Source organism: Xiphias gladius, chromosome 14 (assembly GCF_016859285.1).
Source record: "Xiphias gladius isolate SHS-SW01 ecotype Sanya breed wild chromosome 14, ASM1685928v1, whole genome shotgun sequence".
NCBI lineage: Eukaryota > Metazoa > Chordata > Actinopteri > Istiophoriformes > Xiphiidae > Xiphias > Xiphias gladius.
In genome coordinates, this window is record NC_053413.1 from 13,097,354 (window position 1) to 13,125,336 (window position 27,983).

At 41.1% G+C, this 27,983-nt stretch overlaps 3 protein-coding genes across 3 annotated transcripts; 2 read left to right on the forward strand and 1 right to left on the reverse strand.

Annotated features, from left to right (window-relative positions):
• The first annotated feature begins 7,009 nt into the window (after positions 1–7,009).
• On the forward strand, positions 7,010–18,956 carry vwa5b2 (von Willebrand factor A domain containing 5B2). The gene is made up of 21 exons (XM_040143975.1): positions 7,010–7,148; positions 8,180–8,395; positions 9,229–9,454; positions 9,585–9,742; positions 10,101–10,232; positions 10,333–10,457; positions 10,571–10,747; positions 10,846–10,956; positions 11,619–11,821; positions 12,859–12,973; positions 13,671–13,856; positions 13,945–14,161; positions 14,247–14,584; positions 14,896–15,133; positions 15,222–15,566; positions 15,681–15,818; positions 16,467–16,595; positions 16,673–16,723; positions 17,378–17,489; positions 17,871–17,994; positions 18,088–18,956. Exons 1-21 carry the CDS (start codon positions 7,010–7,012, stop codon positions 18,847–18,849), a joined length of 4,242 nt encoding a protein of 1,413 aa, XP_039999909.1. The 3' UTR covers positions 18,850–18,956.
• A 453-nt stretch (positions 18,957–19,409) lies between these two features.
• alg3 (ALG3 alpha-1,3- mannosyltransferase) lies at positions 19,410–24,883 on the reverse strand. The gene is made up of 10 exons (XM_040143976.1): positions 24,790–24,883; positions 23,973–24,234; positions 22,797–22,896; positions 22,546–22,693; positions 22,192–22,352; positions 21,893–22,013; positions 21,571–21,776; positions 20,857–20,933; positions 20,528–20,672; positions 19,410–20,415 (listed from the first exon to the last, which is right to left on the reverse strand). The coding sequence occupies exons 2-10, from the start codon at positions 24,151–24,153 to the stop codon at positions 20,235–20,237; spliced, it is 1,320 nt and encodes a 439-aa protein (XP_039999910.1). The 5' UTR covers positions 24,154–24,234; positions 24,790–24,883; the 3' UTR covers positions 19,410–20,234.
• mul1a (mitochondrial E3 ubiquitin protein ligase 1a) lies at positions 24,177–27,979 on the forward strand. The gene is made up of 6 exons (XM_040143977.1): positions 24,177–24,305; positions 24,874–25,027; positions 25,407–25,494; positions 25,612–25,732; positions 26,064–26,295; positions 26,443–27,979. Exons 2-6 carry the CDS (start codon positions 24,911–24,913, stop codon positions 26,956–26,958), a joined length of 1,074 nt encoding a protein of 357 aa, XP_039999911.1. The 5' UTR covers positions 24,177–24,305; positions 24,874–24,910; the 3' UTR covers positions 26,959–27,979.
• The last annotated feature ends 4 nt before the right edge of the window (positions 27,980–27,983 follow it).

Genomic DNA, 27,983 nt, shown 5'->3' on the forward strand with positions numbered 1-27,983 from the left:
GGTTTTTAAAAGTTAAGTTCTTTGGTGGAATAAAGGATCTCAAGCTCAACAGAAACAAGGCAAGCTATTATTTATCTGAAGAGTAAAAATTCCATCAGTACCCTTTGAGCATTATCAAAGGCATCTGGACATGTGAAAGAACTCAGATCTAAAAGGACCAGAAATCCTACTGTGTGCTAAAATACAGACGGTTTTAGCATCAATTATGAGCTAAATATACATTACGCTGTCTGCTCTGCTTGACTGGTACGTCACTTCAGTGACCAAGATGTAGGTCATTTCACATAAAATATGAGGTTACAAACATTTGTCTATTTGCTTATTTTCTTTACATTTAAGAATTTGGCTAGATCATGTGCCTGTGACGCTTGTTTAAATAACCAAACATCCTCAGGCCAAAATAACTTTCTGATCTGCTTGATGGATATAGACCCAGCAGATCTCTCTGAGCCTCAGGATGCTGTTAACTGGTAAAGTCAGAACCATACAGATTGAAGTTGCTTTTAGCCGCAGAGCTGAACATAGATGTAGTACCTCCTGATGATCATAAATGCGCCAATTTAAAATGGGCTAAAGTTGGGGTTAGATCGATAAAAAAAATAAACTCTATATCAAAAACTCTTCTGTTCCCCCATGCCTTTAATTGATTATTTCTCAACTGATTTTTTTTCCACCTTAACTGTATTTCTGGTTAAGTATTTCAGGGAAGTACAATAAATTAAAACAGAATAAAATTAGATAGACAAAAAATATAAAATAACATAAATGGAGTACCAATTGCTTAGGAGAGGAAGATTTCATGTAGGAAACGTTGGTAACATTTTTAACAGCCCGTGTAAGATATGTGCTTGTGTTTGAAACAGCACTGATTGGATGAGCTGGGCTGCAGAAATTCATGTGAATGCACAATCATCTGTTGAACCGTCTACAAGTGATTTACTGTAGGGTGCACAGGCTCGTCACTGGCTGGATGCTTGAGCAGGTTACATAAAGAAAACACACAATGCTCAGCACAAAATCACACCACAATGAGAACCTGAACAACAATCGTGTTGAATAACACCCAGGTATTGTGTTCGGTTATGAAACCATTTCTCCCATTGTCTCAGGCAGAAAACAATTGAAATCTAGGTCAGTGGGGTACGCAAGGGAGAAGAGGTTCCCAACATTTCAGCACAGACAGACACTTGAACCCCCTGACAATAGTCAAGCAGAAGCAGCTCATCTGCACAGGCCTGTATTGGGTCATTGTTAGACATGTTGCTAATTAGATCTATTATGACTTCAACCATCACATTAACCGCCATTAAATGCACATTAAACATAAACTGCTCAACAATGAAATATTCAGTTTACCTAAATGGAGTGATAATGATGATATGGTTGATTAATCTTCTAGGGAAACACTGCTCAGATCGTTTTTTACTGATAATAAATAAACTACACAGGCCCTTTGTTTAGTCATAAAATATTACATTTTTATTGCATAAAAGCACTTGGTAAAATTCATTCAAAAGTAGCATGAAGAAATAAAAAGTTTTCTAAGTAAATTCAATTCAAATTTGCAGTACGGTTGAGGTGCTGTTTGTCAGTGATTATTTATGAACAAAAAAAAGGTCCTCTGTCTCCACGGCCCAGATTTAAGGTGGGGTGGGGCACTGGTCCAGAATGATCCTTTGATGGTCAATGATATAGGGAGGCTGTATCTTTGAACTTGGAGCCTCTTACCCCTGATTGGCCACGGCCCCTTCTGTTCTTTGCTCTTTCAGGCAGCTGTGGGTAGATTTATTGGAACTACTCAACATCTGCTGGCGGATGTAACTTAACTTAAGGGAAGGAGGCTGTAATGTCTCTCAGTATGCTGAAGTACTTTTGAGCTGGCCCCTTTGCATTTGTTCACTCTAAGTACCTGCTGGTGGTTACAACAAAACAGAATGAACCATTTTTTGTTTGTTACGTTATAAAAGTAAGGGCATAAAAGTTATAAAAGTAAGGGTTTGGTGCACAATTATAAATAATGTAGAACCATACTTTATATTGCAGCAAACTAACAGTAGAACACTGGTGCATTGCTGAATAAAATTGTCTGCTGTTTGAAAATGGTCAGCTAGATGCTATAGGTACAGTAAAAATGTTATTTAAATGGTACATGCTAACACTAAGAAAAGGTGCTCACCATTGTGTGATCCTGTGGCTTCCCTGTGACGCAATGCCCTTGCTACAACAGTATGTCCAGATGTTGCTTTGACTTGTCCAGCTTCCATGTGCATAAATTGATCTGCTCAACCAATCTTTCGCCTGCCAAATACTGACCAGCGCCACATGGTCCATCTCATGTACTGAGTGTGGGATAACCTGAGGATGCAGGATTTGTAAGTGAGGCAGTATAAAGGCAAAAGTGGGTAGAATTTTAAGTGTGGAAACTACGACCTAAACTTCTGTAAAAAAAAAAAAAATATATATATATATATATATATAATTTATATGTTAATCACTCAGTACTGAGAAATACGTTACATAAAATGTGTAATTCTACCTTTACAGCCAAACTGTTATATACAGTAATTGTAACTCTGGTTTAACAGAGGTAAGTGCTGATTCTAAGCAGAGAGCAGACAAACATCACTCTATTGTTCTTGGTGTGTGCCATAGGCAAAACTACTGGCTGAATATGCAGTAGCTCCTGTTTGGATCGTCAGACAGCTGATAAGGGAGAAAAAGAAGAAACTTCATGCAGCGATTCTGGCCCCCCGGGTAACATGCTGTAGCTGATTTGAGGAGGCTGACATCTAGTGTCACAGTATTGAAACTTCTTTTAGCAGAGTTGCAGGCCAGTCTGGTAGAGAATTATCCGCTACTGGGACCAATGCTGTTCTGCATTACCTAAGCTTGCATAGTAGAAACAGTAACAGGGGCTTGTTATGGTCGTGCCTCTGGTTCCTTTGGTTCCTTTGGCAGAAAACATTACTCTTGCTAGATCAGCAAAGCCTTTATTAGCTCTTTGTAATGCTTGAAGTCAGCTGAATAAAGTTAAACCAAAGTTAACTTAAGTGTAATGTAACACTGTCTACATTTGGTTGGGGAAGCTTGATGCTAAGTAACCATTGTCATATCTAATTAATCAGACCAGTGTTAGATTATAATGAAGTCTTGTGGTTACATAAACATAAACATAATTTCACCTGGTTTCCCCTTTTTGCTAACAGCAACATTTCGCTTACGTTACAGTTGTACTGACCTAGCTAAATGCCAATGAACAGCCATATGTAGCTTATTCTATTGTGTGCATCGTTCAGAGCAACAGTGCAAAGTGAACATCCTTTTTAGGCGAAACACTTTACTGAATCCTGGTACCTAGTGTAACTAGCTACGGTTAATTTTAAAATTCACTCCACACTTAACCCAGCTAACGCTAAGTTACTTTATCAGCAGGCAGTTTCGACAAACCACAGCAACATAAAATGACGTGTAATGTATGTGCTTCATAATTACTTTTAATTACTCACCCTTTTAACTAAATACAGGGTATGACTTTTAAGCAGGCCGAAGAAATAGACAATTTAAAGTATAAAACTTCCTGAAACTGTCGATGGTTTGACTCACAGGTGTGTCAGGTGGCCTTTTAACTGTAGCAGTCGTAGCCCTTAGAGCATATTTGTGAAATTTAACATTTCATCAGACAGATGATTTAAAAAATGTGTTTAAAAACATGAAGAATGCGACTTGAACAGGAAAAAAAAGAAAATGGAAAAGGCCACATGGAGGCAGCATGGGACAGAGATAAGTAATACTCATTAACATCTCTGTCTGTCTCACACCCACACACACACACACACACACACACACACACACACACACACACACACACACACACACACACACACACACACAGGATTTTAGTGATATACCCATAGTTGTCATATCCAAATCAAAATATTGTAATAGGGTAGTTTGACATGTGTATGTGTTTACCTGATTATAACACACACACACACACACACACACACACACACACACACACACACACACACACACACACACACACACACACACACACACACACCTGCAAGCCCTCTGCCAAAATAATAATGAAAGAATTTAATAAAACAAACAATAATGTTGTTTCCTTGGTTCATACTAGCCCATTTTATTTTTCATGCTTTTTAATTAGAAAGTAATTTATTCATTAGCTGTTACTCATCTTAAAAGCAGTATTACTGTATAGTCACTTATTGCTGCCTTGGATTAGGTAATTACGTTGTTACTTATTTTACTAAATATCTTTTACACCAGTTAGAACATTTCTGTTACCACCTTGTCTTTGTTAAACTTGGAAGCCACATAGCATTGATGCTGAATGTTACCTTTGTCCCATAGCTTACTTAAATCAAAGACTTGGAAACTTCCCCATTAAAAGAAATAAGTCATACACAATTCTTGTGTAACAAAATGAATGAAAATTCAATTAGATAAAATAATAAGAAGAAATAACCGACTTCAATCTTATGTTTCGAAGAAAATGACAACATAAGAAATGTAATTTCTATTTCAATCAAAATAGTAATTCATCAGTTACATTGTAAACAATTAATTATAATTAATAATCACGTTTGTTATTCTTTTGTTTTTTTAATTCTCTTATACCCAAACACTAGTCCATAATAGGCTATAAAGATTCAATTAGTTATAGTAATAACAGAAGAAGCAAACCATAAAATAAGAGGAGTAATTTCTACTTTGGTTATCATTGTAAATAATTGTATTTTTTACATATAAATAAATAAATCAAAATCAACACAAAGCAAAATAGTTGGTGGTAGCTTTACAAGTGTGTAGCATTGGACCCATTAAAATGGAGAATAGAAGACAAAAAGCTTCTCCCGCCTGCTGCTGCTGTCTGACTGACCTGTTGGGAGAGGCAGAACACAACCCCCCTCCTCCTCCTCCTCCTCCTCCTCCTCTCTCTGGCCAAGCCATTAGCCATGAATTATGGTGCTGCTACCATCATGGCCAATTGTCTGGATGAAAAGCAGGCTCTGCCTTGCGTACCGTTGTGTGCTAGCTTGTGCCTGAACATCAGGTTCAGGATCATAGTTTCTGCTCAGCTCTGTGGTTCAGGTCAGAGCAGGTAAGCAGCTGACATTTCACTTATCAGGAAATGTAGGTTAGTGCAGAGCTGCATGTTGCTGATTGATCACAGTAGTGAGATTTCCAGGACATTGTGATTCACACATACTGATTGGCTGATACTGAAAATAAATTTCATGTAATCACTCCAGATTATCGTTGGGTGTCTCATAGTAGGTTATGCAAGTAAATAAATCTATTAGTGCATGCAGATGATATTCATCCCAGATTGTTTTGTCCTTTCTGTGTAAGGATAGATATTCAGATATTCAGACTCTACTCTGTGAAATTATTGTCTTCCTTATAGGGCAACTGGTGGAATTGTGGAGAGAGAGAAAGGAAGAGAGAGACAGACAGAGAGAGAAGAGAGAGAGCAGTATCTGCTAACAGGGAAACTCCTACCGTTGTATCACTGGGAAACCCGCGAGCAGATGTGATGGTGGAGTGATGCAGAGACTAGACACAGAGGCAAATTATCAGACACTGCACTGAACAGTACAGTAAGTGTTCCTGGACGATTATTTTGCTTGTTATCTGGAGCTTGTAACTGACATAAGGGGACTGCAGTTTTGCCTAGAGCTAACTAGTGGCCAGCTATGCTACTGCAAAGACCCAGACAGAATAATTAAACCTCACAGAACGAATGCACAATTTTCACCCTGTATGACTTGGATTTACTTTCAGTGCTTTGTTTTAAATAACAGCTGCTGTAACAACCTTGGCATTCACCAAAATGTGTTTTTGCGTGCTGTAATATATTTTTGTAAACTGCTTGATGTCTGCATGTGAGTTTCAAACTAAACTTTCTAAGGTTAGTGTGTGCATGTGTGCTGTTTGTCATTCATTCCGTGCCATGTGTTGATATACTGTAATTAAAACCAAACACACATGCACACACGACTAACTCATAATGTGTAAAGAAGTCATTATCTATGCCGTACATCTTTCTTTCTCATCGATAAAGCTGATGAGACAGCATGTCAGGCTTATTCATCAGATTTGCCACAGCTCTGCCTCTGAGCAGTCTACAGATGCTGTACTTTTCCTTTTGTGTGTGTGTATGACAGCGTCAGTTTTCCCTACTATAACAAACCAGGCATTTATTTGCCTGTTATGAGCTGAGAGCACGGTAGCCAGATGGAGGCTGTTGATCTTGTTAGGAAGGTAGATGTGAAAAGGCCATTACCTGGATCACAGCAAACACACGGAGACACGCACACACGATTGCCCGCGTGTGTACATACACACGCACACTTTTATGCAGTCTACCATTCACTAAGCTGTGATTTGCACAGTGGTCCCTGAAGATTTATTGCATACAGCTTGAGTTACATAAATAGGAACTCTGAAGGAAACTGCGATTAGTTGGAGGTTTGTTACCAAGTTGATGTCCTAGTTTACATAACACAGAAGAGTGCAGGTAAGTAAGAGTAAAACAGTAATCGTAAGTTCACATGGATTTGCATACAGAATCTGATTACATATGCTAAGCATGATGCATAGTGTAGTGAGTGCTGACCTGCAATGTTAATGATTGACCAAGCCTATAACACTCAAACTGTCACAGTTGGTTGCTAAGAGCCAGAGGGGATAGCTTGGTTACATGTCAAAGGGCTGATGAGTTCATATTAATATATATCTGGCAAGCATGTATTGTATACATAAAAATGTGAAACTAATGGACATTTTTAATCAGTTTTGCTTGTTTGGCACAACACTTGATTTACAAAGATCATTGTGATTGCGCACTGAATGGAAAATGACAGAATTTAAATGCACACTCACATATTCCTCTTCCTCTCTGCTCAGGCCATTTCACTGGTCTATGTACCTGTGTTCTCATGCAGCCGGCAAAGTAGAGGCTTGTCGGTACCCTGAAAAGATGGTGGGACTGAGAAACCGCTCTACATGGCAGCCATTGCTACTCAAGGCCTCCTGCATCAAGTCCTGTGCCAACGGCTGCTCCCTGGGCATCACCTCACACCTTACTTATGCCAATGCTGACATAGAGTCTGTAGAAGGTGAGTAGTGGGATGATATCCTCTTGGAAGAAGTAATAATCCCAGCAACTGTATTTTGACTCAAAGTGACATCAAATCAGAAAAATTAAGACATTTATCAGAATATTTTGAGTTGGAAGAAAAATAACAAGATAGCCTAGTTTAATTAATCCTCAAAATAGCAATTAGCATCACATAACACCCCAGTATTTCTAGCTGCCAGCTCAGTGTTATCTGACAGGCTGCCATGTTTGTCAGCAGAGGGGCTAGTGAAAGTTTGGTGGAACTAGATTGAACTTTGATTTATTTCTTATTACTGGATTTAGTATAAGACACTTCTTAGTGGCTTTACTAGGAGGTACAACTGGGTGTGGTTGGCATAGCAGAAACAAACGGCACTGGTAAAAAATGATGTGACTAAGTGGTAAAATATGCTGTAAATTGAAAATGGTGGAGGGATAAGGACTGACCACTGAGGAACACCACAAATAATTTAAACTTCAGAGGGGACTACAGTAACAAAGGTTGCATTAGACTTAGGTTGTGTAAACAATGTAAAGGAAAGATTCAGAGTTCAATGTACACTTTTAGGGAACTGGGGTACCCGACAGCTTGAACAGTCTTCCTGAATAGGACTTTTTTCTTTGTTTTGAAGAAATGACAAAGGTGATGAGTAGGTATATCATAGGTATAATAAGACATGAGAGTTGGAAAAAAAACATTAATTTGTTGAGCTCAAACAAGATAAATAGCAAGGAAAATTCATCAGTGATTTGAATAGAACTAAAAAAGATTAATAACTACCAAATGGAATAGACCAGCACTTCGAAAAGGTTTTTCAAAACTTCTATGCTGGTGTCTAAGCCATTATATTTAATTCATTTGGCAGATGATTTCGTCCAAAGCTACTACAATAAAAACGTTCAACAAAGCCAGAAATCTGGGAAGGTGGCAAAGGCGACGTTTATCATCTATTGTGTTTTGAAATATGCTAAACTGAAGCAAAAGTCTGACATCATTGTTTTGTTTGTTTAACAATTTCGGTCATGTAGGTGTGTTTGTTTACCCTCTCGGGGAAAAGGAGGTCGTGGTGGGCTTTGAGGCTGTGATTGCAGGCCGACTGGTGGGGGTCCAGATACAGAGTCGAGGGAAGCTGAAGGACTGCTGTTTGGACTGCTGCTCTGGATCTAGTCTTGAGGCCCACTGCGGGAACAGCAGGGAGTGGGGCTGCTATGGGAGCTCCAGCCACGACATTCAATGCACCAACGGTGAGGAGGGAGGATGGAGAAATGCAGTGAAGGAAGTAAAGTCTTATAATGTGTTGCTCCTATAGCTTTCTGATATGATTTCATAAGCTTCAACAATTAAGATATTAGATATGCCTTCACATTGAGCATTCGCTTTACCCATGCTTTCAGGGCTACCCATTTTCCTCGAGCAACCTACTAATAAATAGGTCTTACAGTTATAGAGCAGTAATCATCCTACTTCATCTGCTAGCAGACATTAGTCATTGGTTCTATGTTCTCCAGACAAAACCCAGATCTGATGAGGAATATCCGAACAAGATTACAGTGAATGCACTGTAATCTAAATGCTTATGAAATGGCCATAACAAAGGAAACACATAGCTTTGAGCTCAGAAAATCAAAGGTGGTGCGATTTTTACTGTATTTTGCTTGTAGGAAAAAAATTGTACAATAATGTAGTAGAACCACAAATCATTTCAACCACTGGTTGAACTGTCTCCTGCTGTAATGATCTAGTCTCTGCATGAACACAAATATAGCTACAGTAGGTCTCTCCTCTCTCCCGTATTAGCCTCACTGAGTAGAGAAAGGACAGACAAGGGAGGCAAATAGATTTGGCTGCCTGCCCAATGTTGAAATGGTGTTCACCTAGAACAAACATAAATCAACTTGAAGTACATAGTATTTTATTGAAAACAGTGGTGTCACGTACGTGGAATAAATTTCTCTAATACAGCTGACACCACACAGATTTTGCAGCCTTTAATTATTTTGATTTCAAAACAAAGCTTATTTACTTGTCCCTCTGTTTAAATTGTTTTATTATGTCAGTAACTGCTGTGTATTTTTAGGGCATCTCATTCTGGATGAAGACCTTGAAAGAACCACCTTCATTGTGGGCACAGGAGTCATTGGCCCCATGGCTATAGTGTCCATTATCATAAGCACCACACTCGAACTCCCCACGTTGGAAAATGGAGCAATCCGCATCATCTACCCCTCATTACTTACTCCAGTTGTCACTGGCCAGATGACTCCAAGCAAGAGTGAAAATGGAGGGAAATTAGAAGAAACTGGGTATTTATGGCACAACTAAATGTGGCAACACTATTTTACCCAACACTCTCCATTTCAATATATTAGATGTAATATAGACTTATTGCTGTATATTGTTTGACTAAATAATCTACGTTGCTGTCCTCCTTAGAGCAACCAGCTGTTTCGGTGCCACCTCAGGAAAACAAGACCGGGTCCTAGACTCTGAGCAGCAGTGTGCCCATGCCATCTTCACCAGTCCAGCTGCCAACCTGGCACCTTACGAACTCAACTTCCAGCTGCTTGTCAGAGGGGCCTGCCTGCTGGCCGGTACTGCCTGTCCTCTCAAATAAGTTTGATTCAGTGGCTCTTGACTCAGCTGTTGTGAAATATTAGAGTAGTGGGCAATGTCATTACAAAATAATATTAATCTGTGTACAGAGAGGGCTTGAATCCAAATGCAGCCAGAACAAAAAATCCAAAGGAGATTGAAGGAGGAATTAATCACCTCCATTGGTGTGTGTGCTGTAGAAATGGAAAGAGCACACTCAAATCACTATATAATATGGATGACTGGTATAAGTACATTTCATAAATGAAAAAAGTGATGATTACTGATCAAAAACCTATTAAAACGTATGAAAACATTTATTTGCTTTTCAATATTTCTTCCTAAACCGATTTGCAGGACTGGAGAGCCCCACTCATGCTCTGAGAGCAGATGCAGACCCAAGTGCCAAAAGTGCCTCTGCCACCTACATCACCTTGGCCCAGGAGCATCCATATGACAGACACATAGAGATCATTCTGCATCTCAGTGGTGAGCAATGGCAGAATGTCCCTAAAATGTCTGTATTTTCTCTTTGTCTCAGTTTCTGTTTATTTTTCAATGAAACTTTTATCCTCAAACACTTTCACAGAACCTCACAGCCCACTGGTCATCTTAGAGACAGGCAGACTCTCCTTCAGCCAGTATGAACAGCAGATCTGTTCACGCCGTGATTTCATTCGCTGCACCCGCAAAGATTCAGAATCTGAGAGGAAGGTTGCTGGACTCTACCTCTATTTGCTTTTCAGATTTCTTGCCTTTATATACATCTGTCTCGATTCTGTTAACTAAAAATGTGCTGAAAGCCGACATGCATGTTCCACTTGTAGCTGGAGTTTGTCAGGAAGCGGTACCACAAGGACATTCTGAGCAGCCCCGTCCTGATGCTCAACTTCTGTCCTGACTTGCTGTGTGAACCTCTGGAGCTGCACAAAGCCACCAGAGAGCTACTGTTCCTTGTAGATCGCAGCGGCAGTATGAGTGGCACCAACATCCATCGTGTTAAGGTAAGCTGCAGTCAAAACAAAAACATACAAATGAACCAGAATTCAGTTTAGGCACGTAGATTTGGCTCCATCCTGTCTATCCCTTCTTGTTTCCACAGGAAGCCATGGTGGTGGCATTGAAGAGTCTCCCCTCTGGCACCAGGCTCAACATTGTTGGCTTCGGTACCACCATCAAGCCTCTGTTCACCTCCAGCAAGCTCTGCACCGACGTTAGTGTTATACAATGGCCTTGCTCAGAATGGATAAAAATCTGACTATGTCTTGTTTATAGGATTTTCAGTGAAAGAAATCTTACATTATGTAATTACGATAATCTTTATTACATGTGAATTACTTCCAGTAAAATAAAATACATGGAGCATTTGGATTATGTCTCCTGAAAGCAGATTTTTTTTTTCAACCGTTTAGGACTATGTGTTCTATTTTGTCACATCTCTAATCAGGCAATAGGTCAGTTCCTTGGGTTGCCTTAGTAGCAGAGTATCAGGTTTTATCCAGACCAGGGGCTGCAAGGACAAACAGTCTTTGCACATACTCCTCACCATATGGTGACCTTTCATGCATTTTCACTAAGGCAGGAGGTGTCCTTCAATCTTCTCTCCTGTCAGGCATGTTTGTCCACAGTGTGATTTGAGGCAGTTTTAAGGCAGGTGCTAATGTTTGTATGTTTGCTCTCTCTATATTAGAGAAGCACTGATTCAAGTCTTTGCTACACCCACGGGGTAATTGGGGCATCTGATATTAAACAGTGACAATATAGGTGATGTTTGCACAGGCCAACGTCATGCAGTTGGACAGGTGTTCTTTTCAGATGCTTGCTTCTCCAAACTTTAATGCAGATCTCTACTTTTCTTTTTCTGCATGCATACAGGTCACTCTAATGCAGGCATATGAGTACATCCAGAGGATGAGAGCTGACATGCGAGGCACCAACCTCCTGGGGGCGCTGTCCTGGGTGTACCAACAGCCCATGCAGCGCTCATATCCTCGCCAGGTCTTTATCATTACAGATGGATCCATTAGCAATGTAGCCAAAGTGCTGGAGTTGGTGCGCAGAAACACATGCGCTGGCAGGTACGGAGCCCCAAAAATAAACTGTCTATTAGATACTGTATTTAACCCACGGAAATCATGTATGAAGAACAGCAGGGACAGCTATCTGGTGGATGTCATCAACAGACAAAATGGATATTGCTTCAAACAGCTAGTTAACAAGGATTTATTCCAGCGCTGGCATGTGATAGGACATTAAATCATTGAGGCTGACAAGGAAGCAGAGAGGAATGGAGTATAGTGAGTGCGGGCAGAATGAGGTGATAAATATGATGGAGACATAATGTGGGGGAGGGAAGGGAAGAAGAGAGAAACAGATGGAAAGACAGGGCATACGAGCAAACAGCGATCTCGAAGAACTGAGAGCAGAGCACTGTGAAAGAAAGAAAAGAAAGGGCTGAGGTATTTTTCAGCCCCGCCCAGTAATCCCGTTAAGTGCTCTCCTCTGCAGTAAGAGTCACGCTCCTCCGGTTTTCCCCAGGCCCTTCAGCAATGCACGATAACTCCATTTATCCCTCATTAGTATTCTCCTGTTGAACTGACTTTCTCCACTGTATTTTGGCTGTCCTTCCGCAAACTATGTAAATATTTGTTGTTTCTTTATTCTCATGTAATACATCTAATTACAATTGATGTTAATTAGGTTGCAGTCTAACTGCAGTCTACATCCAGAAAAGCTGTTTATTCTCTTGGTTTGATATCATTTTGGGTTTCTGTCCTCTTATTTATGTAGTGCCATCGAGACAGACCTGCTGTTTTTAGAGACAGCACTCAAGATCTCAGCATTTTCAATTATTCTGTCCGTTGCTCTTTTCAAAGTCTCAAGTAGCCAAATGGCTTGTGATCCCTCTGACGTCTCCGAATTCTCTCTTTCCTGAGACGCATGGAAGCCTCTGTATGCCATTAGGGGTTCCACAAATAGGTAGTTATGTAAGCTTGAGTCCTTGCAGGAGGCTGGTATTTGATTTGTTCAGACAGTAAGTGAAAGAAAGACATGTAGAATGCAGGCACAGGGGATGTGATTAAAATTTAAAGTATATATTATATCACCTCTGCAGATGCTTTGGTTTGGGCCTGGGTCTTCGAGCCTGCAAGAGACTCCTGCAGGGCGTTGCCAAACTAACAGGAGGGACTACAGAGTTCTTGGATGATGAGGAGAGACTCCAGCCCAAGGTCAGCAGCACTGCAACACTGCTACCTATTGGAGAAAATACAAATTGCAGAATGATTACAGCCATAATCTTATTTTGAGAACTAAAAACATTAAGCTTTGGTATTCTACATTTGCCTTTCATCATATCACATGGCATTAGCAGTGGTGAAAAGTGACTAAGCAGAAGTAAAATTATCCATTATATATATTGAAATTAAATCAAAGATTAGATAAAAGGTTTTTAAAAATAAATATAAATCTGTATGAAAAAACTTTTATTTTTTCTTTATTTATTCTTCTTTCATAGCCCATTAATTATCTCACAACCCCTCATATTTATCTTGGGACCTTTTGTAGTGGGCGAATCCCTTAGTTGGGAGTTACTGGACTAAAATGTAACTGTATATAAAGTAGTTAAAACTAGGTTTACCTTGATCAGCTACAGCATTAAAATACTACTTTAAGTACACAATGATGAATCAGTATTAACAAAGTATTTAATATAAAACAACATATATGAGTCACTTGAGCCATTTCCCGGCAGAATGAGTTCTTTTACTTTTGATTTAATAGCAATGGAGTATTTTTACATTAATGAATTGGTACTTTTACTTAATTAAAGAATCTGAATAATTTTTCCACCATTGGCCACTAGTCATTCCAAAAACATTGTAAAGTGTTCAGTTGAAAAATATTGTGACCAATCTCCCTCCTCAGTTAATCAAGTCCCTGAAAAAGGCCTTTGAACCTGTACTGACTGACGTACGGATTGACTGGTACCTGCCAGAAAACATGGAGGCTCTTCTTTCACCCAATGAAATCCCTCCACTCTACCCTGGCAATCGCCTCATTGGATATTGCACTCTGTACGATATGACAAATTTCAAAGCAAAAAAGACAGAGGTATACATCATTACATTTTTAAAAAAAGTATGTCCGTGTGCGTCTGCATCGGAAACATGATTTCTAATTTAACTGTCTTATTTTATAGTCTCATGGACGGGGCTATAAAGGTGTGCATCGTGACTCCACGGGCTCTGTTTTTGGCCAATCAAATGATGAGCTTTCACCTCCTCCTGCCTCCGAACTAATGCCTGCGGTTACATGCGCAGACGGCACTGACTTGGAGGAGGCACTGAGGGAGATATCCAGAGAAATCTCCTCTGAGTTCTCCTGTGCCAGAGACACAGACCCTGGCATCAGCCCAGGTCAGTCACTCATCAGTGGAGCCTGCATTTGCCTACTGGACACTTTCTGCCATAGTGGTTAACAGCTTGCTTTGGTCCACTCTAGGTGTTGAGCTAGACTGGTCCAGTGACGTGAGGAGGAGGATCCAGGAAAGCTCTTATATCCAGGAGCAGTATGTCCTCACTTGCTGCTCCCTCAGTAGTGAGCGGAGTCGACAGACACAGTCCCACTCACACATACACGCCTCGTCCAAATCTGACTCAGCAGGCGGGGCATTTCTGCTTGACGCTCACTCCTCTGGTCCAGTGCTGGATACAGGGTCTCTACCCCAAGGCCTTGAAAAGATGCCCCCTCCAGAACAGAGATCATCCTTGTCTCGCTGGGCAGACTCTGCATGGCAACAAAACCTCTCAGCTGAAACCCCTGATAATGGAGCAAAAAAGGTAAGATTTATTGTAATAGATTCACCCTAAAGCACTTCTCTGCAGTCATGCAACTTATCTGTCATGAAAAGACACCCCCACCATCCCTACCTGATGTAGTACTTGAGCCAGATTGAGGCAAAGTACTGTAGGCACACCACAGATGTACATTGTAGGAGTTTTTTAGCCCTGGAAATCACAAAATATCCCAAATAGATACATTACAAACAGATAACTCTTTTAATTTTAGGCATATGTTGCTGCCGAGAAAAATAAAATAGAAGTCTGACCTGCTTTTTGCACCTGCTCGATTTTCCCATTCATACAACCAGAGTGGGCGCCTGGATGGAGGCGATGAGTCTCGTAGGAGACAAAAAGCACTGGCCCGTTCAACCATGGCAGCACGGAGTTTCTCGTCCCCCCAGGGTGAGCTGGAGATGCATCGCCTGAGGAGGGCTCTGGAGAGGGTCTCCTTTGACCAAACGCTGGGAGGGAGGCTGGACGAAAGTGATGGGGAGACGAAGCCCCCATCACAGGGAACACTGTCCTGCAGAAGCCTCACTGACTCCAGTAAGATACTACTAAGAAAACCTGGACTAGGCTTCCTATTTTCCCTCCATCAAATTTCTGTCCCTCACTTTCTCATTCTGACCCTCAGATGGTCTCCTGTTCCCCGCCTCCCCCCTGGACTGGGACAGTTTCACAGACCCAGAGTACCTTTTCACTGCTGTTCCCCAGGAGGACCCCCCTCCTGGTCAGTGCCGCTCACTCATTCATGGCCTTCTGAGTGGCAGGCCCGTGTCTTGGGAGGTCACTGTTGACCTGGGACACCTCTGGACCCCTGAGGGCCAGGAGGCACCAGGGGCTGAGGGATGTGGAGGAGGAGGAGGGGAAGAAGGAAGAGGAGGGGAACCATGGGAGGAGATCATTCACCAACTAACCGCTCGCTCAGTTATAAGAGACTTTGAGAAAATGGCGGAGAAGGAGAATGACATCGGACATGGTGAGGTTTTACTGATGATTTCTCTTACTGACTGATGTACAGCTATCTCCTAACTATTATAAATGCTGTCTGTGTCTTACTCTTTCTGTGTTGTTGTACTTGATGGTTCCTTAGGTTCCGCTAAGCGATACCGTATGAAGGCTATCCAGACCAGTAAGCACTGTAACATCATCTGCATGTACACAGCCTTCACTACCACTGATAGCAGCCCCAACAACGGCTTTCCAGACAGCATGGACGTCCAAAACACAGGTATGCCACCAACTAACACACACAGACAGAAAATGAGCAAATATTGTATATATTTTGGAGGGGCACTCCAGCAATTTTACACGAGGTTTAATTTACTTGTCATGAGGAGTAATGTCCAGTCTTTAAAAATAGATGTCTGATGTCCTTTGTTGCTCTGAATGGTGCTTTATGACAAAATGACCCTGATGATGCAGTTAGGGTTATCTGAGGTTGATCTTGAGGCTTCAGATTTTTCACTGAAAGCCTGTTTTACGAAGTCGGAAAGTGGAATTTGAAAGATCAGTCAAGATGTGTCAGCCAGTGATTCTTATCTTTTGACATTTTTTTTTTTTTTTTTTAAATCTGTCTCTTGTGAGTCCCCCAACTTAATGAGAGTGTGTGCTAGATCTCTGGAGTGCACCTTTAATATTTATTTTTATGGGGACAAGTACATACCAGCACCAAATATATCATAGCATTCAAAGTCTAAGCTAGTTTGCAATGCCTGATCTTACTATCTGTTAAAAATATAGGGAAAATACACAGATTTGATTTCATATAAGGCGTGGGTAAACGTATGTCGATCAGGTTACCATTTGAATAACACATTTTAGTGTGTTCTTTGCTCTTTGTGTGTGTGTGTGTGTGTGTGTGTGTGTGTGTGTGTAGGGATGCATTTCGGGTACAGGTGGAGTTCCCAGTCAGGTAGTCGCAGGCAGAGGGCCTATTCTGTAGGTTTGGGCAGAAGGCGCTCCAGTAAAGACAGCGAAGATATCGAGGACACCTGGAACTCCACAGGTATAAAGACTGAATGATATCACCACCCATTTCTGTTGCCAAGACTGTAGGTCATCAACAATCTTTGTATCTCTCAGACAGAAATGACACTCCTGCCTCACCCTGTAGCCTAACATCCTGGGACTCTAGTAAGTATTGCTGTCAACTCGCTCAGTTAAAACGCTCTAGTGTCAGTGTAGTCCCAAGGTTAGAGGCGTCTGACCAGAAAGCCAGTTCAAAACTCAAAGTGAGTCTGAATGGAAGGAAAAAAGAACTACTCTCCCCTGACACATCAGTATCCCCTGAAGTAGTTCTTAAAGGATCAATTCATCCAAATTACAAAAAAACCGAACATATTTTCTCCCTTACCTCTAGTGGTGTCCAGCCATACTGATAGGTTTGATTTATTTACCCAGGTTTGGAGAGAGCAGACTCAAAGAATTCTGCCTCCACCACAATACAGTGGAGGTGTACTGGGGTGGAGAATTTGGTTTGTGGTGCTCACAGCATTGAAAAATTACTTTTAAAAAACTTCAATAGCAATATTTCTTTCCAAAAACATTCACATTTTCTCTAAATAATCCTCAAAACACACTGTAAGACATTTTTAAAAGGAATTGTGTCTTCATTAGAAAGTAGTTCTACTGAAAACTGAATGATCTGTGACAAAAATATTTTGTTTTTGTTTTCTTTTTTTGTAATTTGGGTGAACTGAGCCTTTAAACCTGGTCAGGAAACATCACTTTATAACTGTACTGATGGAACAATACTGTTTAAAGTTTTATTCCATGCTGCTGTCTCAGGTGTGGGGGGTAGTGCCTACTCTGCTACAGTCCCAGCAATAGCAGGCACCTCGTGCACTCGTTCACAGCGATCTATAGAGAGCAAATCAATGGAGAGCTTCTTTGGCACCAGGTAAGGAAAACTTTCACATTAAATTATAATTGTAGTGAAACATTACTTGTGAATTTTTCATTAAACTATGAAGGGGATCAACAAAAAATGTTAATGCTTAGCAGAAATTGACTATTTATAGATTTTATAGACTGTTCTGCTTGACATGTATTTATTTTAGCAGTTTTTTGAGTGGTGCACCTGCAATTATGGCACAGATGTTTTGGTCTCTTTGAAGGCCTACAACTATAGTGCCACACCCCCTAAGTAGTATTGTTTGTGCTCAAGTTACTTCAGACTTTAAGTTCTGTTCTAAGATGGGTGTATATTTTGTCTACATCAAAATGTATAGATATATTCAAACGCAAAAAAAAAAAACCCACCTCTTTTTATATATTCCAGGTTCCCACTGGGCAGACTCAGGTCCTCTATTTCATCAGGAAAGCAGATTCCTCTTAAGTCCCACTGTTTGTCTGCAGAGACTGAGAAACAACCTGAAACTGAAGCCCCAGACTACCTGCCCCTGGTGAGCTGTGCAAACCAAGACAATATATGCACTCCTCTACGCACAAGCTTACAAACACATTTATTAATTCAAGTCTATATGGTGTCCAATTAGGTGCGTTTGCAGTTGGCATCAGGTGCTTTTCTTCTGACGGAGATCTACTCCGAGTGTGTCCAGATCCCCCTGGACCGCCTAAAAAGGGCTTCACCCTACAGCCTCCACCGCCGCAGCCTCAGCCCACCTTTCCGTTGCATATCTCCCAGTGCTCCTTCTTTATCCACCTCTGCCAAGCCTCCAGGTGCTCCCTCTAGTCACCATGTTACCTTTTCTCCTTCTTCCTGCCTCCTCGCCAAACCATCTGCACCTCCTTTCCACCACACTCCAGATGACACTCCCCTGATGCTGGAGCCAAGGCTTCGCCGAAGACACCTGTCTGATCGAGACCCTGTCACCTCACCCCCTGACCTCCCCAGCTCCGAGGAGGGCTCCCTGGAGCTATCTGTTGGCCTCTCCCAGAGCCAGAGCCACGGCCAGGCGGATAGTGGTCGCGGATCAGAGACAGATGTCTGCGAGGGCTCTTCAGTAGAACCAGCTGACCCCCAGGGGGGCTGCCAGTTGGCTCAAGAGGACCTGGAGGGCTCGAGTTGGGCCACAGCTGTGGCTTTAGCCTGGCTCGAGCATCGCTGTGCTGGCTACTTCATGGAGTGGGAGCTGGTGGCAGCAAAAGCAGACTTCTGGCTGCGCTGTCAGGAGCTGCCCGAGGGAGTGGACCTGGCAGGGCTGAAGGGAGCTGCCAGACAGCTGTTCCTGCTGCTGCGCCACTGGGACGAGAACATCAAACTAAACATGCTGTGTTATAACCCCAATAACATGTGAGACAATCATCGCTGAGGAAACTGAGCCAGATCTGTTGATTTGCATACTCGACCTGTTACCTATGACTGTGACTCTAAAGAAGCAATGCCTTTACATGGAAAAGTAATTCCTGTATTTTATCTGCAGGGTCAACTAATACGATAACCCAGTGCCAAGTTCATTCTAATATTAAGTTGCACATGATGTAAGAATTTACTGATGTAAGAATTTATAATAATGTGACAAGACTACCCTTTACATGACATCGACCAAGTGGCCTTTTGTCATAAATATGCTTTATGCAATCACAAGAATGCCTTGACTACCTGAATGGGCTTTTTGTAGTCTACGTTTTAGCTTCCTGTTAGTACAATGTTATTACTTTGCCAAATGTATAATCACAATCAGTCAGTGTCAGATGGGATTGATTTTGATTATTGGGATGATTATTTGATAAACTAATGAAAGATTACTTTAAATAATTAACTTATTGTTGGGAAAATAAAAAAAAACATGCTGGAATCTCCCTGTTTGTTGTAATGTGTAACAAAACCACGTTCAGAAAGAAGAAACAATTCGTATCAAGGTTTAGTGGCATCTCTTTTTAATATAAAATGTTACAATTTTGCTGTTTCAGTCTACTGCATATTTTCCACATTCAACCTGCTTATGGGCCGATGAATGTAGAGAGCCAGCCACAACAAAGGATGAATCGATTATGTAACAAATCCGACAAAGAAATAGCTGTGATTGTGTATTGTTTAGTTTTACAAATTTGTGTAAACTTGTATAACTACTGGAAGAGAGTTTTGGCCTTGTACTGGAGAATACTGACACGCAGAAGCCTATGCCTGATTTGCAACTAATTTAAAGCTTTGCACTAAGTTAATATAAAGCCTTCTTAATACAACTGACAAGACTTTGGATAACATCAGAATATCAGACAAGAAGTAATAATTAGGCCAGATGAATTATAAGCAGACTGTAGTTGTAACATAATAAGTAGAAATATAGCCTATCTAATAAATTCTTTCCACGCAGAATAACATTCGCAATTTCCTCCTAGCACTTTACTCCACTCCTCCTATAATGAATCTGAAAATGAAACCTGAGAATCCATATTTTCTTCCTCTTTTCATCTCTGCAACTGCAAGGAACGACTACATCCCATTTCATTATGTAGGTATCTGTCTGCAGACTGCACCCACATGTTCGCTTCCTTCACTTTTAGCAGTGAGCTGAGATGAGAAGCATCAAATGGCTCCTTTTATTCACGTATAAACAGTCTACCCCAGTGACCTCCCTCTGCACCAGTGTTGTGAGGATCAAAAAGAGGAATTGGAGGATGGAGGCTGTTTAGCAGCTGATTAGACTGAATACGACGTCCGGTCCGATCAGGCTGTTGCTCACTGGCGTTTGTCCTTGACAGGTGTATGTTGTTGTGTTTCTGCTGGGGCTGAAGGCAGGGGCGGAGCCAGCCACAGACACAGAAGGATGATGAGGTGGCAGACGTGGAGGGCGCCTGAGCTGCTGTTAGTGGAGGGGTAGGTGTTCCACGAGAGCTCGATCAGACCCAGGATCAAGACCCTGGACGCAAGGATAAAACATTATAGCATTAACATGTGAATTGAGTGTTTGGTGACTGTTTAAAACTTGTCGTAAGTGGAACTTGTGCTTTTGTGTTTAGCTTTCCTCTTACCTGAGCAGGTGGGCCATCTTCTTGACTCCTCCACTCCAAAGCAGGTAAGGCAGCGTGTGGAAGTACCAGACGTAGAACTGGTAGTGCAACGAACGACTGAAGCACATGCCAATGAAGTTAGAGGTGAACAGAATCAGAGCTATCTGTGCTTGTCTGTTAAGGTCTGACATGAAAGCCAGTGAATAGCAGGAATATCACTCATTTATGCTCGGAACAATATCATGCACACATGTTTGACAGCTAGTAATGTGTTGCTGATAATCCTATTGTATCCTTTAAGGAACAATATTCTACAGATAGGAATATATTCAAATGGAACAGAAGGATATGATCCACAGTTTTCTCCTGAGGAGGGATTTTCCTCTTGCCAGGCTCCTTGAGGAGTTCGAAGATGCTTTCTCCTGGTCTGAGAAGACAGAAAGAAGGCAGGGGGTTTTCACAAAAAAAGTTTTATTAATTCCACCTTAATGACTAAAACGTAAACAATGTAGCACATGTTAACACCATCCTTAATTGTAGGAAGTCTTATTTGTTAAACCTGCTATTAATGACAAGTATAAATGTGTCTGGAATCTATTTTTGATTAAACACTTAACTTGCTGAGTGGACGGTTAAAATGCAGATACAGTATAAATCAATTTTTCTGCTTTCTTTGATAACTTTGATAACCTGTTTAAATAAATGTCACATCCACTATGGAGTTATATATTGCTGAGATCTGTTTGCATCTCTTCGTGATAGCCTGTTGCATTGTCTGCAGTCATAATGACATGCTGTTTAGGAGTCAATACGGTTGCAACCAAAACACCGCTGTCAATACATAAACAGGAAGCTTTAGCTGATTATACATATACATACAACCATCACACTTCTTCTAAATATCTGGAAACCCTGTATCAGGGTACATGGCATCAAATACTGACTAAGCCAACTCCTGTAGTGTCGAAGGAACTAAACTGGCATAATTTTAACCCTGATTCATTCCAGCTCATCTCTAACTATGATGCCAACAGAGATTTTGGCACAGTGAAAGTCTGCATCACCTTCTCCACCGGCGGAAAGCAAAGAGCAGCAGGGTGAGCAGGTGGGCAGCCAGCAGGAGTAAGTGAAAGTAGCGATTCAAGAAGAGCCATTCTGGCAGGAAGCGCCAGTTGACCGTCCACTTGAACATGAACTGACGGCCAAGATCAAAAGCCCGGCTCACATAACCAATGGGATTCTCCAGGAGGAAAGGGAGGCCCAGCAAAAGCTGTGATATCAAGACAGATTAATTTAGAAAATGATGTTGGTAACATTAAACAATGAAATATATTTATGTGTGCTAGCAAAATGGTGCTTAATTTTTTTGTTATAGGGAATATTTACCTGTATGCCCGCGCACAGACAAAGTTTCGGGATTGTCCTGATTAGACCAAACTCAGACAGGAGGAGGAAAAGTAGCCCAGGGGCAAAAAGAAGCACATTCATTTTCACAGACACTGCTAAACTGTCAGAAAGAGAGGAAGATTGAGTTGTAATTTCATAAATTTCATCAACGCATTGCAAAAATTCACAATTATACTGTATAAAGATTGCGAAGAAACAGGTGACATCTGTACACATATTTCTCTCGATTAACAGAGGAGACATTACATTAGAAGCTGCATTAAGGAGTCCACACTTGCCTGTAGAGGCCACAGCCCAGGGTCCAGTATCCATCCATGAAGAGGTTGACAGCTGCAAACAGCAGCATCATGGCCACTGGGTCATTGAAGAGACGCAGCACAAAGATGGAGTGGATCCGATAGGAGCCACAACACACAAAGAAGAACACATAAGGAGGAACCTGGAAAAATTAATGAGAACGGACACAATATTATCATAAAGAGTACAGAGATAAAGAGTGCAGTCTCACACAAAGCCACACAAAGCTACATGAGCATGAATAACAAAATACTTCAACTTAGTGGTGTATTGCGGCAAAACATCAAATTGTTTTATGATAAATCAAGGCTTCTGTAACACAACCACAGACTGACCTTCTTAGTGCGGTAGTATATCCTGAAAACGAGCAGCAGCGTGATGAGGTAGAAACCAGCAAAAATGTACTGGCCCAGACGGATGTTCAACCCGTGGCTGGTGATGTAGTATAGAGCTGTGAAGACGTAGACAAAACCAGCAGGGTACCTGCAACAACAAGGTGCTAATTTATCCCAGAGTCCTTCACCCAAAATTACATCTAACGAACTGGAAGGAGAGACCCACAGCACTGTTGACCTTTGAAACTTACACCAAGGGGCCTGTGTCTCCTTTAAGCTGGGTGTAGTCGTAGGTGCCATTGATGACGCCCTCCACTTCATCCATGTAAGCTTTCCAGTCTATCTCAGTGTCTGCAAGGAAATAAATTAGTGATCATGATTGATTAGGAAGATTACCAAATTATTAAATGATCACTATTATAATTTCAATACCTTTGTCTACGCTTTTTTAAAACTATGACAAAAGCCAACCACAACTTCTCTGGACCAAAAGCGGTGTCCTATAATTGATTATTTATCAACCAAAAACCCCAAACTCTCACATTTTGATGTGAAGCTTGTAAAAAAAGCAACTTTTTGCATTTGTGAAGCTTTAACCCAGCAATGTTAGGTATCTACTAAATAAATTATAAAAATTATTCATCACCAGCATTTGCTTCGGTGCGTCAATCTACTGTTATAGCACTAACTGTTTCAGCAAGACAATGCACAAGCATGCACTCTATTGCCGAAAAGGTTAATCGATTAATTGTTTACTCAAGTCAACAGAAATGTAATTGCTGACAATCTTGAGTTATCATGCAAAAAATGTCAAACATTAACTGGCTCCTGCTTCTCAGCTGTGAATATTTGCTAGTTTTCTTTGTTTTATATTATTGTAAATTGAATAGCTTTGGGTTTTGGACTGTGGGTAGGAAAAAACCAAGAAAAATAAAGACCTCACATGGGCTTTGGAAAATTGTGATGGTCTTTTTTTCACTATTTTCTGTCACTTGATAGAATAAACAATAATTTGATTAATTAAAAGCGGAATAGAAAGGTTCACTGATAATTAATTAGTTAGTGATAATTATTGTTGCAGCGTTTATTAAACAAGGAGGTGGACTTGTCAAAATAAACAGAGATATAGATGGCAAACTAATGCTTAAATATTTGGATTACGTTATCAGTGAGCAGTTATTAACATGCCTCTAGAAGTTTACTGTCTTTAAAAATCAAATCGTAACCTGCAGTTGCTGAAAACAATGAATGCCATTTATCACTGGGATGGATCAGACGATTGTATGTGGCCATGCAAGGACAGTAAATTCCCTTTGACAGGTGGCACGTTAAGTTAGTGTTTGCTAACGCTAGCCATTTAGCGTTCAGCTACGTTCAGAAAAACGACAAAACACCGTAGCATGCTAACTAGCCGCGCAGCTACTTACATGCTACTTTTTGTATGACCCACACATTGATCCCGATCTCCAGGAACCACAAGACAGAAATGACCAGTAGCGTGTATTCCGTCTTGAACAGGACCAAATGTTTGTCCTGCCACAGGGAGTGAAGCTTCCCCCACAGAGGGGACGGGGAACCGGGAGACTTTCTCCGCACACCTCCTGCCATCTCGGCGGCTTGCAGGCGACGTGGAGAGAGTCCGCATGTGGCATGCGCCGACTTCGGCACGTGACGCAACGTTTTCCTCACCTACATCACGTGACATTGACAACACCATGCAACTGAATATGTCAAGTGGAGACATTTCTTTTCTCTGACAGGTAAAAAAATATATGTATTATTCACCGTACTTGCACCTGCTCATTAAGATATTTATACCGTTATACATTAATTACTGTTGCTCATATGGTTAGCTAACGTTAGGTTTAAAAAAAAAAAAACGTTTAGAGGTCACTGCCGGGCTGTCCCAGCAACGTTAGCTGGCTAGCAGCTAACATTAGCTCGCCGTGATTTTAAAGAAAATAATCTCAATTAAATTGAAATGAAAATAATGAAAATGGACTGTTTTAAATGTGTTGTTTTACTGAATTTAAATTGGGTTGATAATGACCAGATGGAAGCATTATGAACTCACGTCAGTGCATTAAGCACAGCAACATGCACGTTTTTGTTATCAAAAATCAAACGAAGGATACTTCTGTTCCTCATTATTGCAAAAGAGGGTAATGCAGAGTTTATGGCACTGAATCAATATATTGCAAGAGGCTGTATCACAATATACTGTATTACTTGCTCCACACTTACCTCAGATCAGTCAATACTTAATTCCACACCCACTGCAAACTGTGACAGTTTATTGACGTTCTTGCATGTCATGTGTTTGTGCAGGTCTGCTCCTAAGGCAGTGACAGGAGACCCAGAAGCAATGGATGGATTTCCTGTGAGGATTACAGAGGCAGTGTGTCTTGGGACCAGCCTTGCCCTCTCAGGCATTTGCTACTATCTGTACAGGAAGAGCCGGTCAACAGTAGATAAACTTGATGTTAGTTGTGGATCCTATGTACAACAGAATTTTAGATAACTTTGTATTTTGCAAATTTATACTTTTCTTTGCTTCTCTGCCATTGTTTCTGAAATGTGCTTACACAGGAGGCAAATCTTCTAGGCCAGTTGTTTCCAACTTGGACTTTTGGCTGAAGCAGTGTTTACTTGCAGCTGCTCATCACAAAGTGCATAGAGTATTTTTCATTTTTATTTTTAGAGGACTGAAGAAGTAGACTATGCAAAAAGTCAAAGGAAAAATGCAAAAACTGGAGAAAAGTTAAAAAAAAAAAGAAAATTGATGAATTTTGTGTGACAGAAACCTGTCTACTACAGTATGTATATTGCATACACAAACAGTGTGTGTCTTGTGTTGTCAGGATGCTCCACATTTCACCATAGATGGGAAACTCAAAGACATTTTGAAAGTAACTCCAGGAGCGTGTCTACAGTATGCTGTCATTGAAGGTAATCGGGGTTCCACTGTTTCTGATACAGACAAGATTTGATCCATTTTTGCCCACTTAAAGATGTGTATATATTCTAATTTTATTCTCTTATATGTGTGTATGCTTGTATATGTAGGTGCTGTCCAACCAGTAGGCGAGCCTCTTACGAGTAACTTCCAAAAAGAATCTGTTGGAGTATTGCAGAAATTTATGTTGAGAGAACACAGGCTGGTGTGGAATGGCCTTTCAAGCACTTGGTGAGCACTATATCAAAACAGTGCAGAATTATGATCCAATGATGACTCTCATGATCACTTTTTTTTTAAATAATTCTAGATCATTTTCATATCCACACAACTTTATTATTGTAATTGCTAACAGCTTTCAGATTCCACGACCCAGATTGTAATGCAGGGTTTCTGTTAGCCCAGTCTCAGATTATTAAAAAGATATCACTTAATTTACTGAGACTTATGTATACTACATGATGCAATCAGGCATCCCCAGAATTCCAGTTCATTTGATCTTTAGTCTCTATCATTTGTGTTGACTAAAAAGACCCATTGTTCCTCCCTCTACCTGCTGCAGGACAGACAGTGAGCGAGTCATGCACCAAAGAGTGAATGCAGTGCCCTTTGTGTTAGTGGGATCAGATGAGACCGCAGTCAAAGTCCTGTGCCCTCTGCAGGCCTCGGGAGTGCATATGGAGATTACCCACGAGAAGTTTCACCAGGTTAACTATGGCTTGGGTGACATCGTAGGACAATACCTCAGTGGGGAGAAGCTTAAAGGGCAACTGGAGACTGAGGAAATGCTCAAAGTCAGTTGTTAGATAAAATACTAACATTGTTAACTTCTATAAGTCAGTAATGAATTCATAGTCAATTAAGAAAGATTTTTTTTGCTAACCACTAGGACAATATTTGTCTTAATGATACATTGCGCAAATATTTCCATCTTTTCCCAGGTGGGTGCAACTCTCACAGGTGTAGGTGAGTTGATACTGGACACAGATGGCACCCTGAATCTTCGACCCCCTTCTAATAGTGCACAGTACTTCTTGAGCATCATGGACTTTGACACCCTGCGACGAGATCAAGAGAATGTGGTTGTTTGGTGGAAGGCGCTAGCCATTGCCTCCGCTTTGGCCGGGGCAGTGGTCCTCCTCTGGGTCGGTCGACGCTACTACTACCACCTAAAAGATCGGTGGGAGCGGGAGCAGGAGAGAAGGGAATTTGAGAGACTGCAGGCTGAAGCCCCAAGAGCGCGTGCTGCTGTAGCGGGCCCTGAGGCCCTTCAAGAGGTAGTCGAGGATCAAATAGAGAATGCATGTGTGATTTGCCTCTGTCGGCCACGTAACTGTATTCTCCTGGACTGTGGGCACGTGTGCTGTTGCCACAGCTGCTACCAGGCCCTTCCACAGCGCCGATGTCCCATTTGTAGGCAGAACATCAGCAGAGTTGTGCCGCTCTACCACGTCTGAGGCACCTGTGTGACCATATGACCTCAGTGGAACTTAACCACCGTACAAACTGTACCAGCTTTGCACCTAAAAGGTCTAAACTGCTGCACTTAAACCTAAAAAGGGCAAAAATAACTCTTTGAAAATCCCATTGCTAACAAGAATATAGATTTTCTTTTAAGAACATACTGTATGTATTGATAAAATGTGAATTATAAGGATACTGAGCAAAGGCTTGGTTCACTACAGAGTTTCAGTGAGGTACTTTTATCTGGAATTGTTAGAAATACAGGAAAATGAAGTAATTAGGAAAACGATGTATATTTATGCAATAGAATTGTTTATTTTCCTACATGTTTTTTATGTGCCTTAATCTGGTAATTTATATGGCTGAGGCTGTCTCAGAGTGATTGTATTGTATGTATCTGAATAACTTCAGGCTGTAATGAGGAGCTAAGCTTTTGTTTCAGCCAATTTCAGTTACCTATTTCAGTTAGAGGAAGTTACTGGAACAAGATACATCTAGTGCCAAGACAAAGCTTTTGTGTTAAAGGGGCTTTATGTAAGTTTGTCCTATCGCTACACAGCCAACGTTCAGCATCAAACTTCATTCCATTACTCGCCAAGAGCTGTCTCCAGTGGTGGAAAGCTACGCCAGTGTTAACTCTTGTATTGCTTCTATTTCTATCACTTTTTTTCTTCTACTGAAGTTAGCATGCTAACCATCTAGCCCCGGCCCATCCCTTCTTGTAATACCACTTTGCGATAGATAGTCACTGTAGCGTCCAGTCCTCACTTCAGCATGAGAGGATGAAGAAGAAGCGCTGTCCAGAGGGCGTATTCTAACCTCTTCTTGCAAACGCAACGATGGCGAAGCTTTTGGTAAGTAAACAGATGTTAATGCTAACGTTGACTATGTAACGATAGGAAAAACTGACATATAGCACCTTTAAGGTGTAATTAATGCACTACAGACAGGCAAGAGTGTGTAAAATGTTGGTTTGTTGAAACAAATTCAGTAAAGCATCACTCTTTAAAATCATGTT

Bases quoted from the DNA above. Each gene is read 5' to 3' on its own strand.
- vwa5b2 (XM_040143975.1), top strand. From the start codon at position 7,010: ATGGTGGGACTGAGAAACCGCTCTACATGGCAGCCATTGCTACTCAAG. The intron at 15,819-16,466 runs GTATGCCACCAA...GTGTGTGTGTAG, and splicing joins CATGGACGTCCAAAACACAG to GGATGCATTTCGGGTACAGG. The intron at 17,490-17,870 runs GTAAGGAAAACT...TATATATTCCAG, and splicing joins GAGAGCTTCTTTGGCACCAG to GTTCCCACTGGGCAGACTCA.
- alg3 (XM_040143976.1), bottom strand. From the start codon at position 24,153: ATGGCAGGAGGTGTGCGGAGAAAGTCTCCCGGTTCCCCGTCCCCTCTG. The intron at 22,353-22,545 runs GTCAGTCTGTGG...TAATTTTTCCAG, and splicing joins TATACTACCGCACTAAGAAG to GTTCCTCCTTATGTGTTCTT. The intron at 22,014-22,191 runs GCAAGTGTGGAC...TCTTTCTGACAG, and splicing joins CTGGGCTGTGGCCTCTACAG to TTTAGCAGTGTCTGTGAAAA.
- mul1a (XM_040143977.1), top strand. From the start codon at position 24,911: ATGGATGGATTTCCTGTGAGGATTACAGAGGCAGTGTGTCTTGGGACC. The intron at 25,028-25,406 runs GTTAGTTGTGGA...TTGTGTTGTCAG, and splicing joins CAACAGTAGATAAACTTGAT to GATGCTCCACATTTCACCAT. The intron at 25,495-25,611 runs GTAATCGGGGTT...TTGTATATGTAG, and splicing joins ACAGTATGCTGTCATTGAAG to GTGCTGTCCAACCAGTAGGC.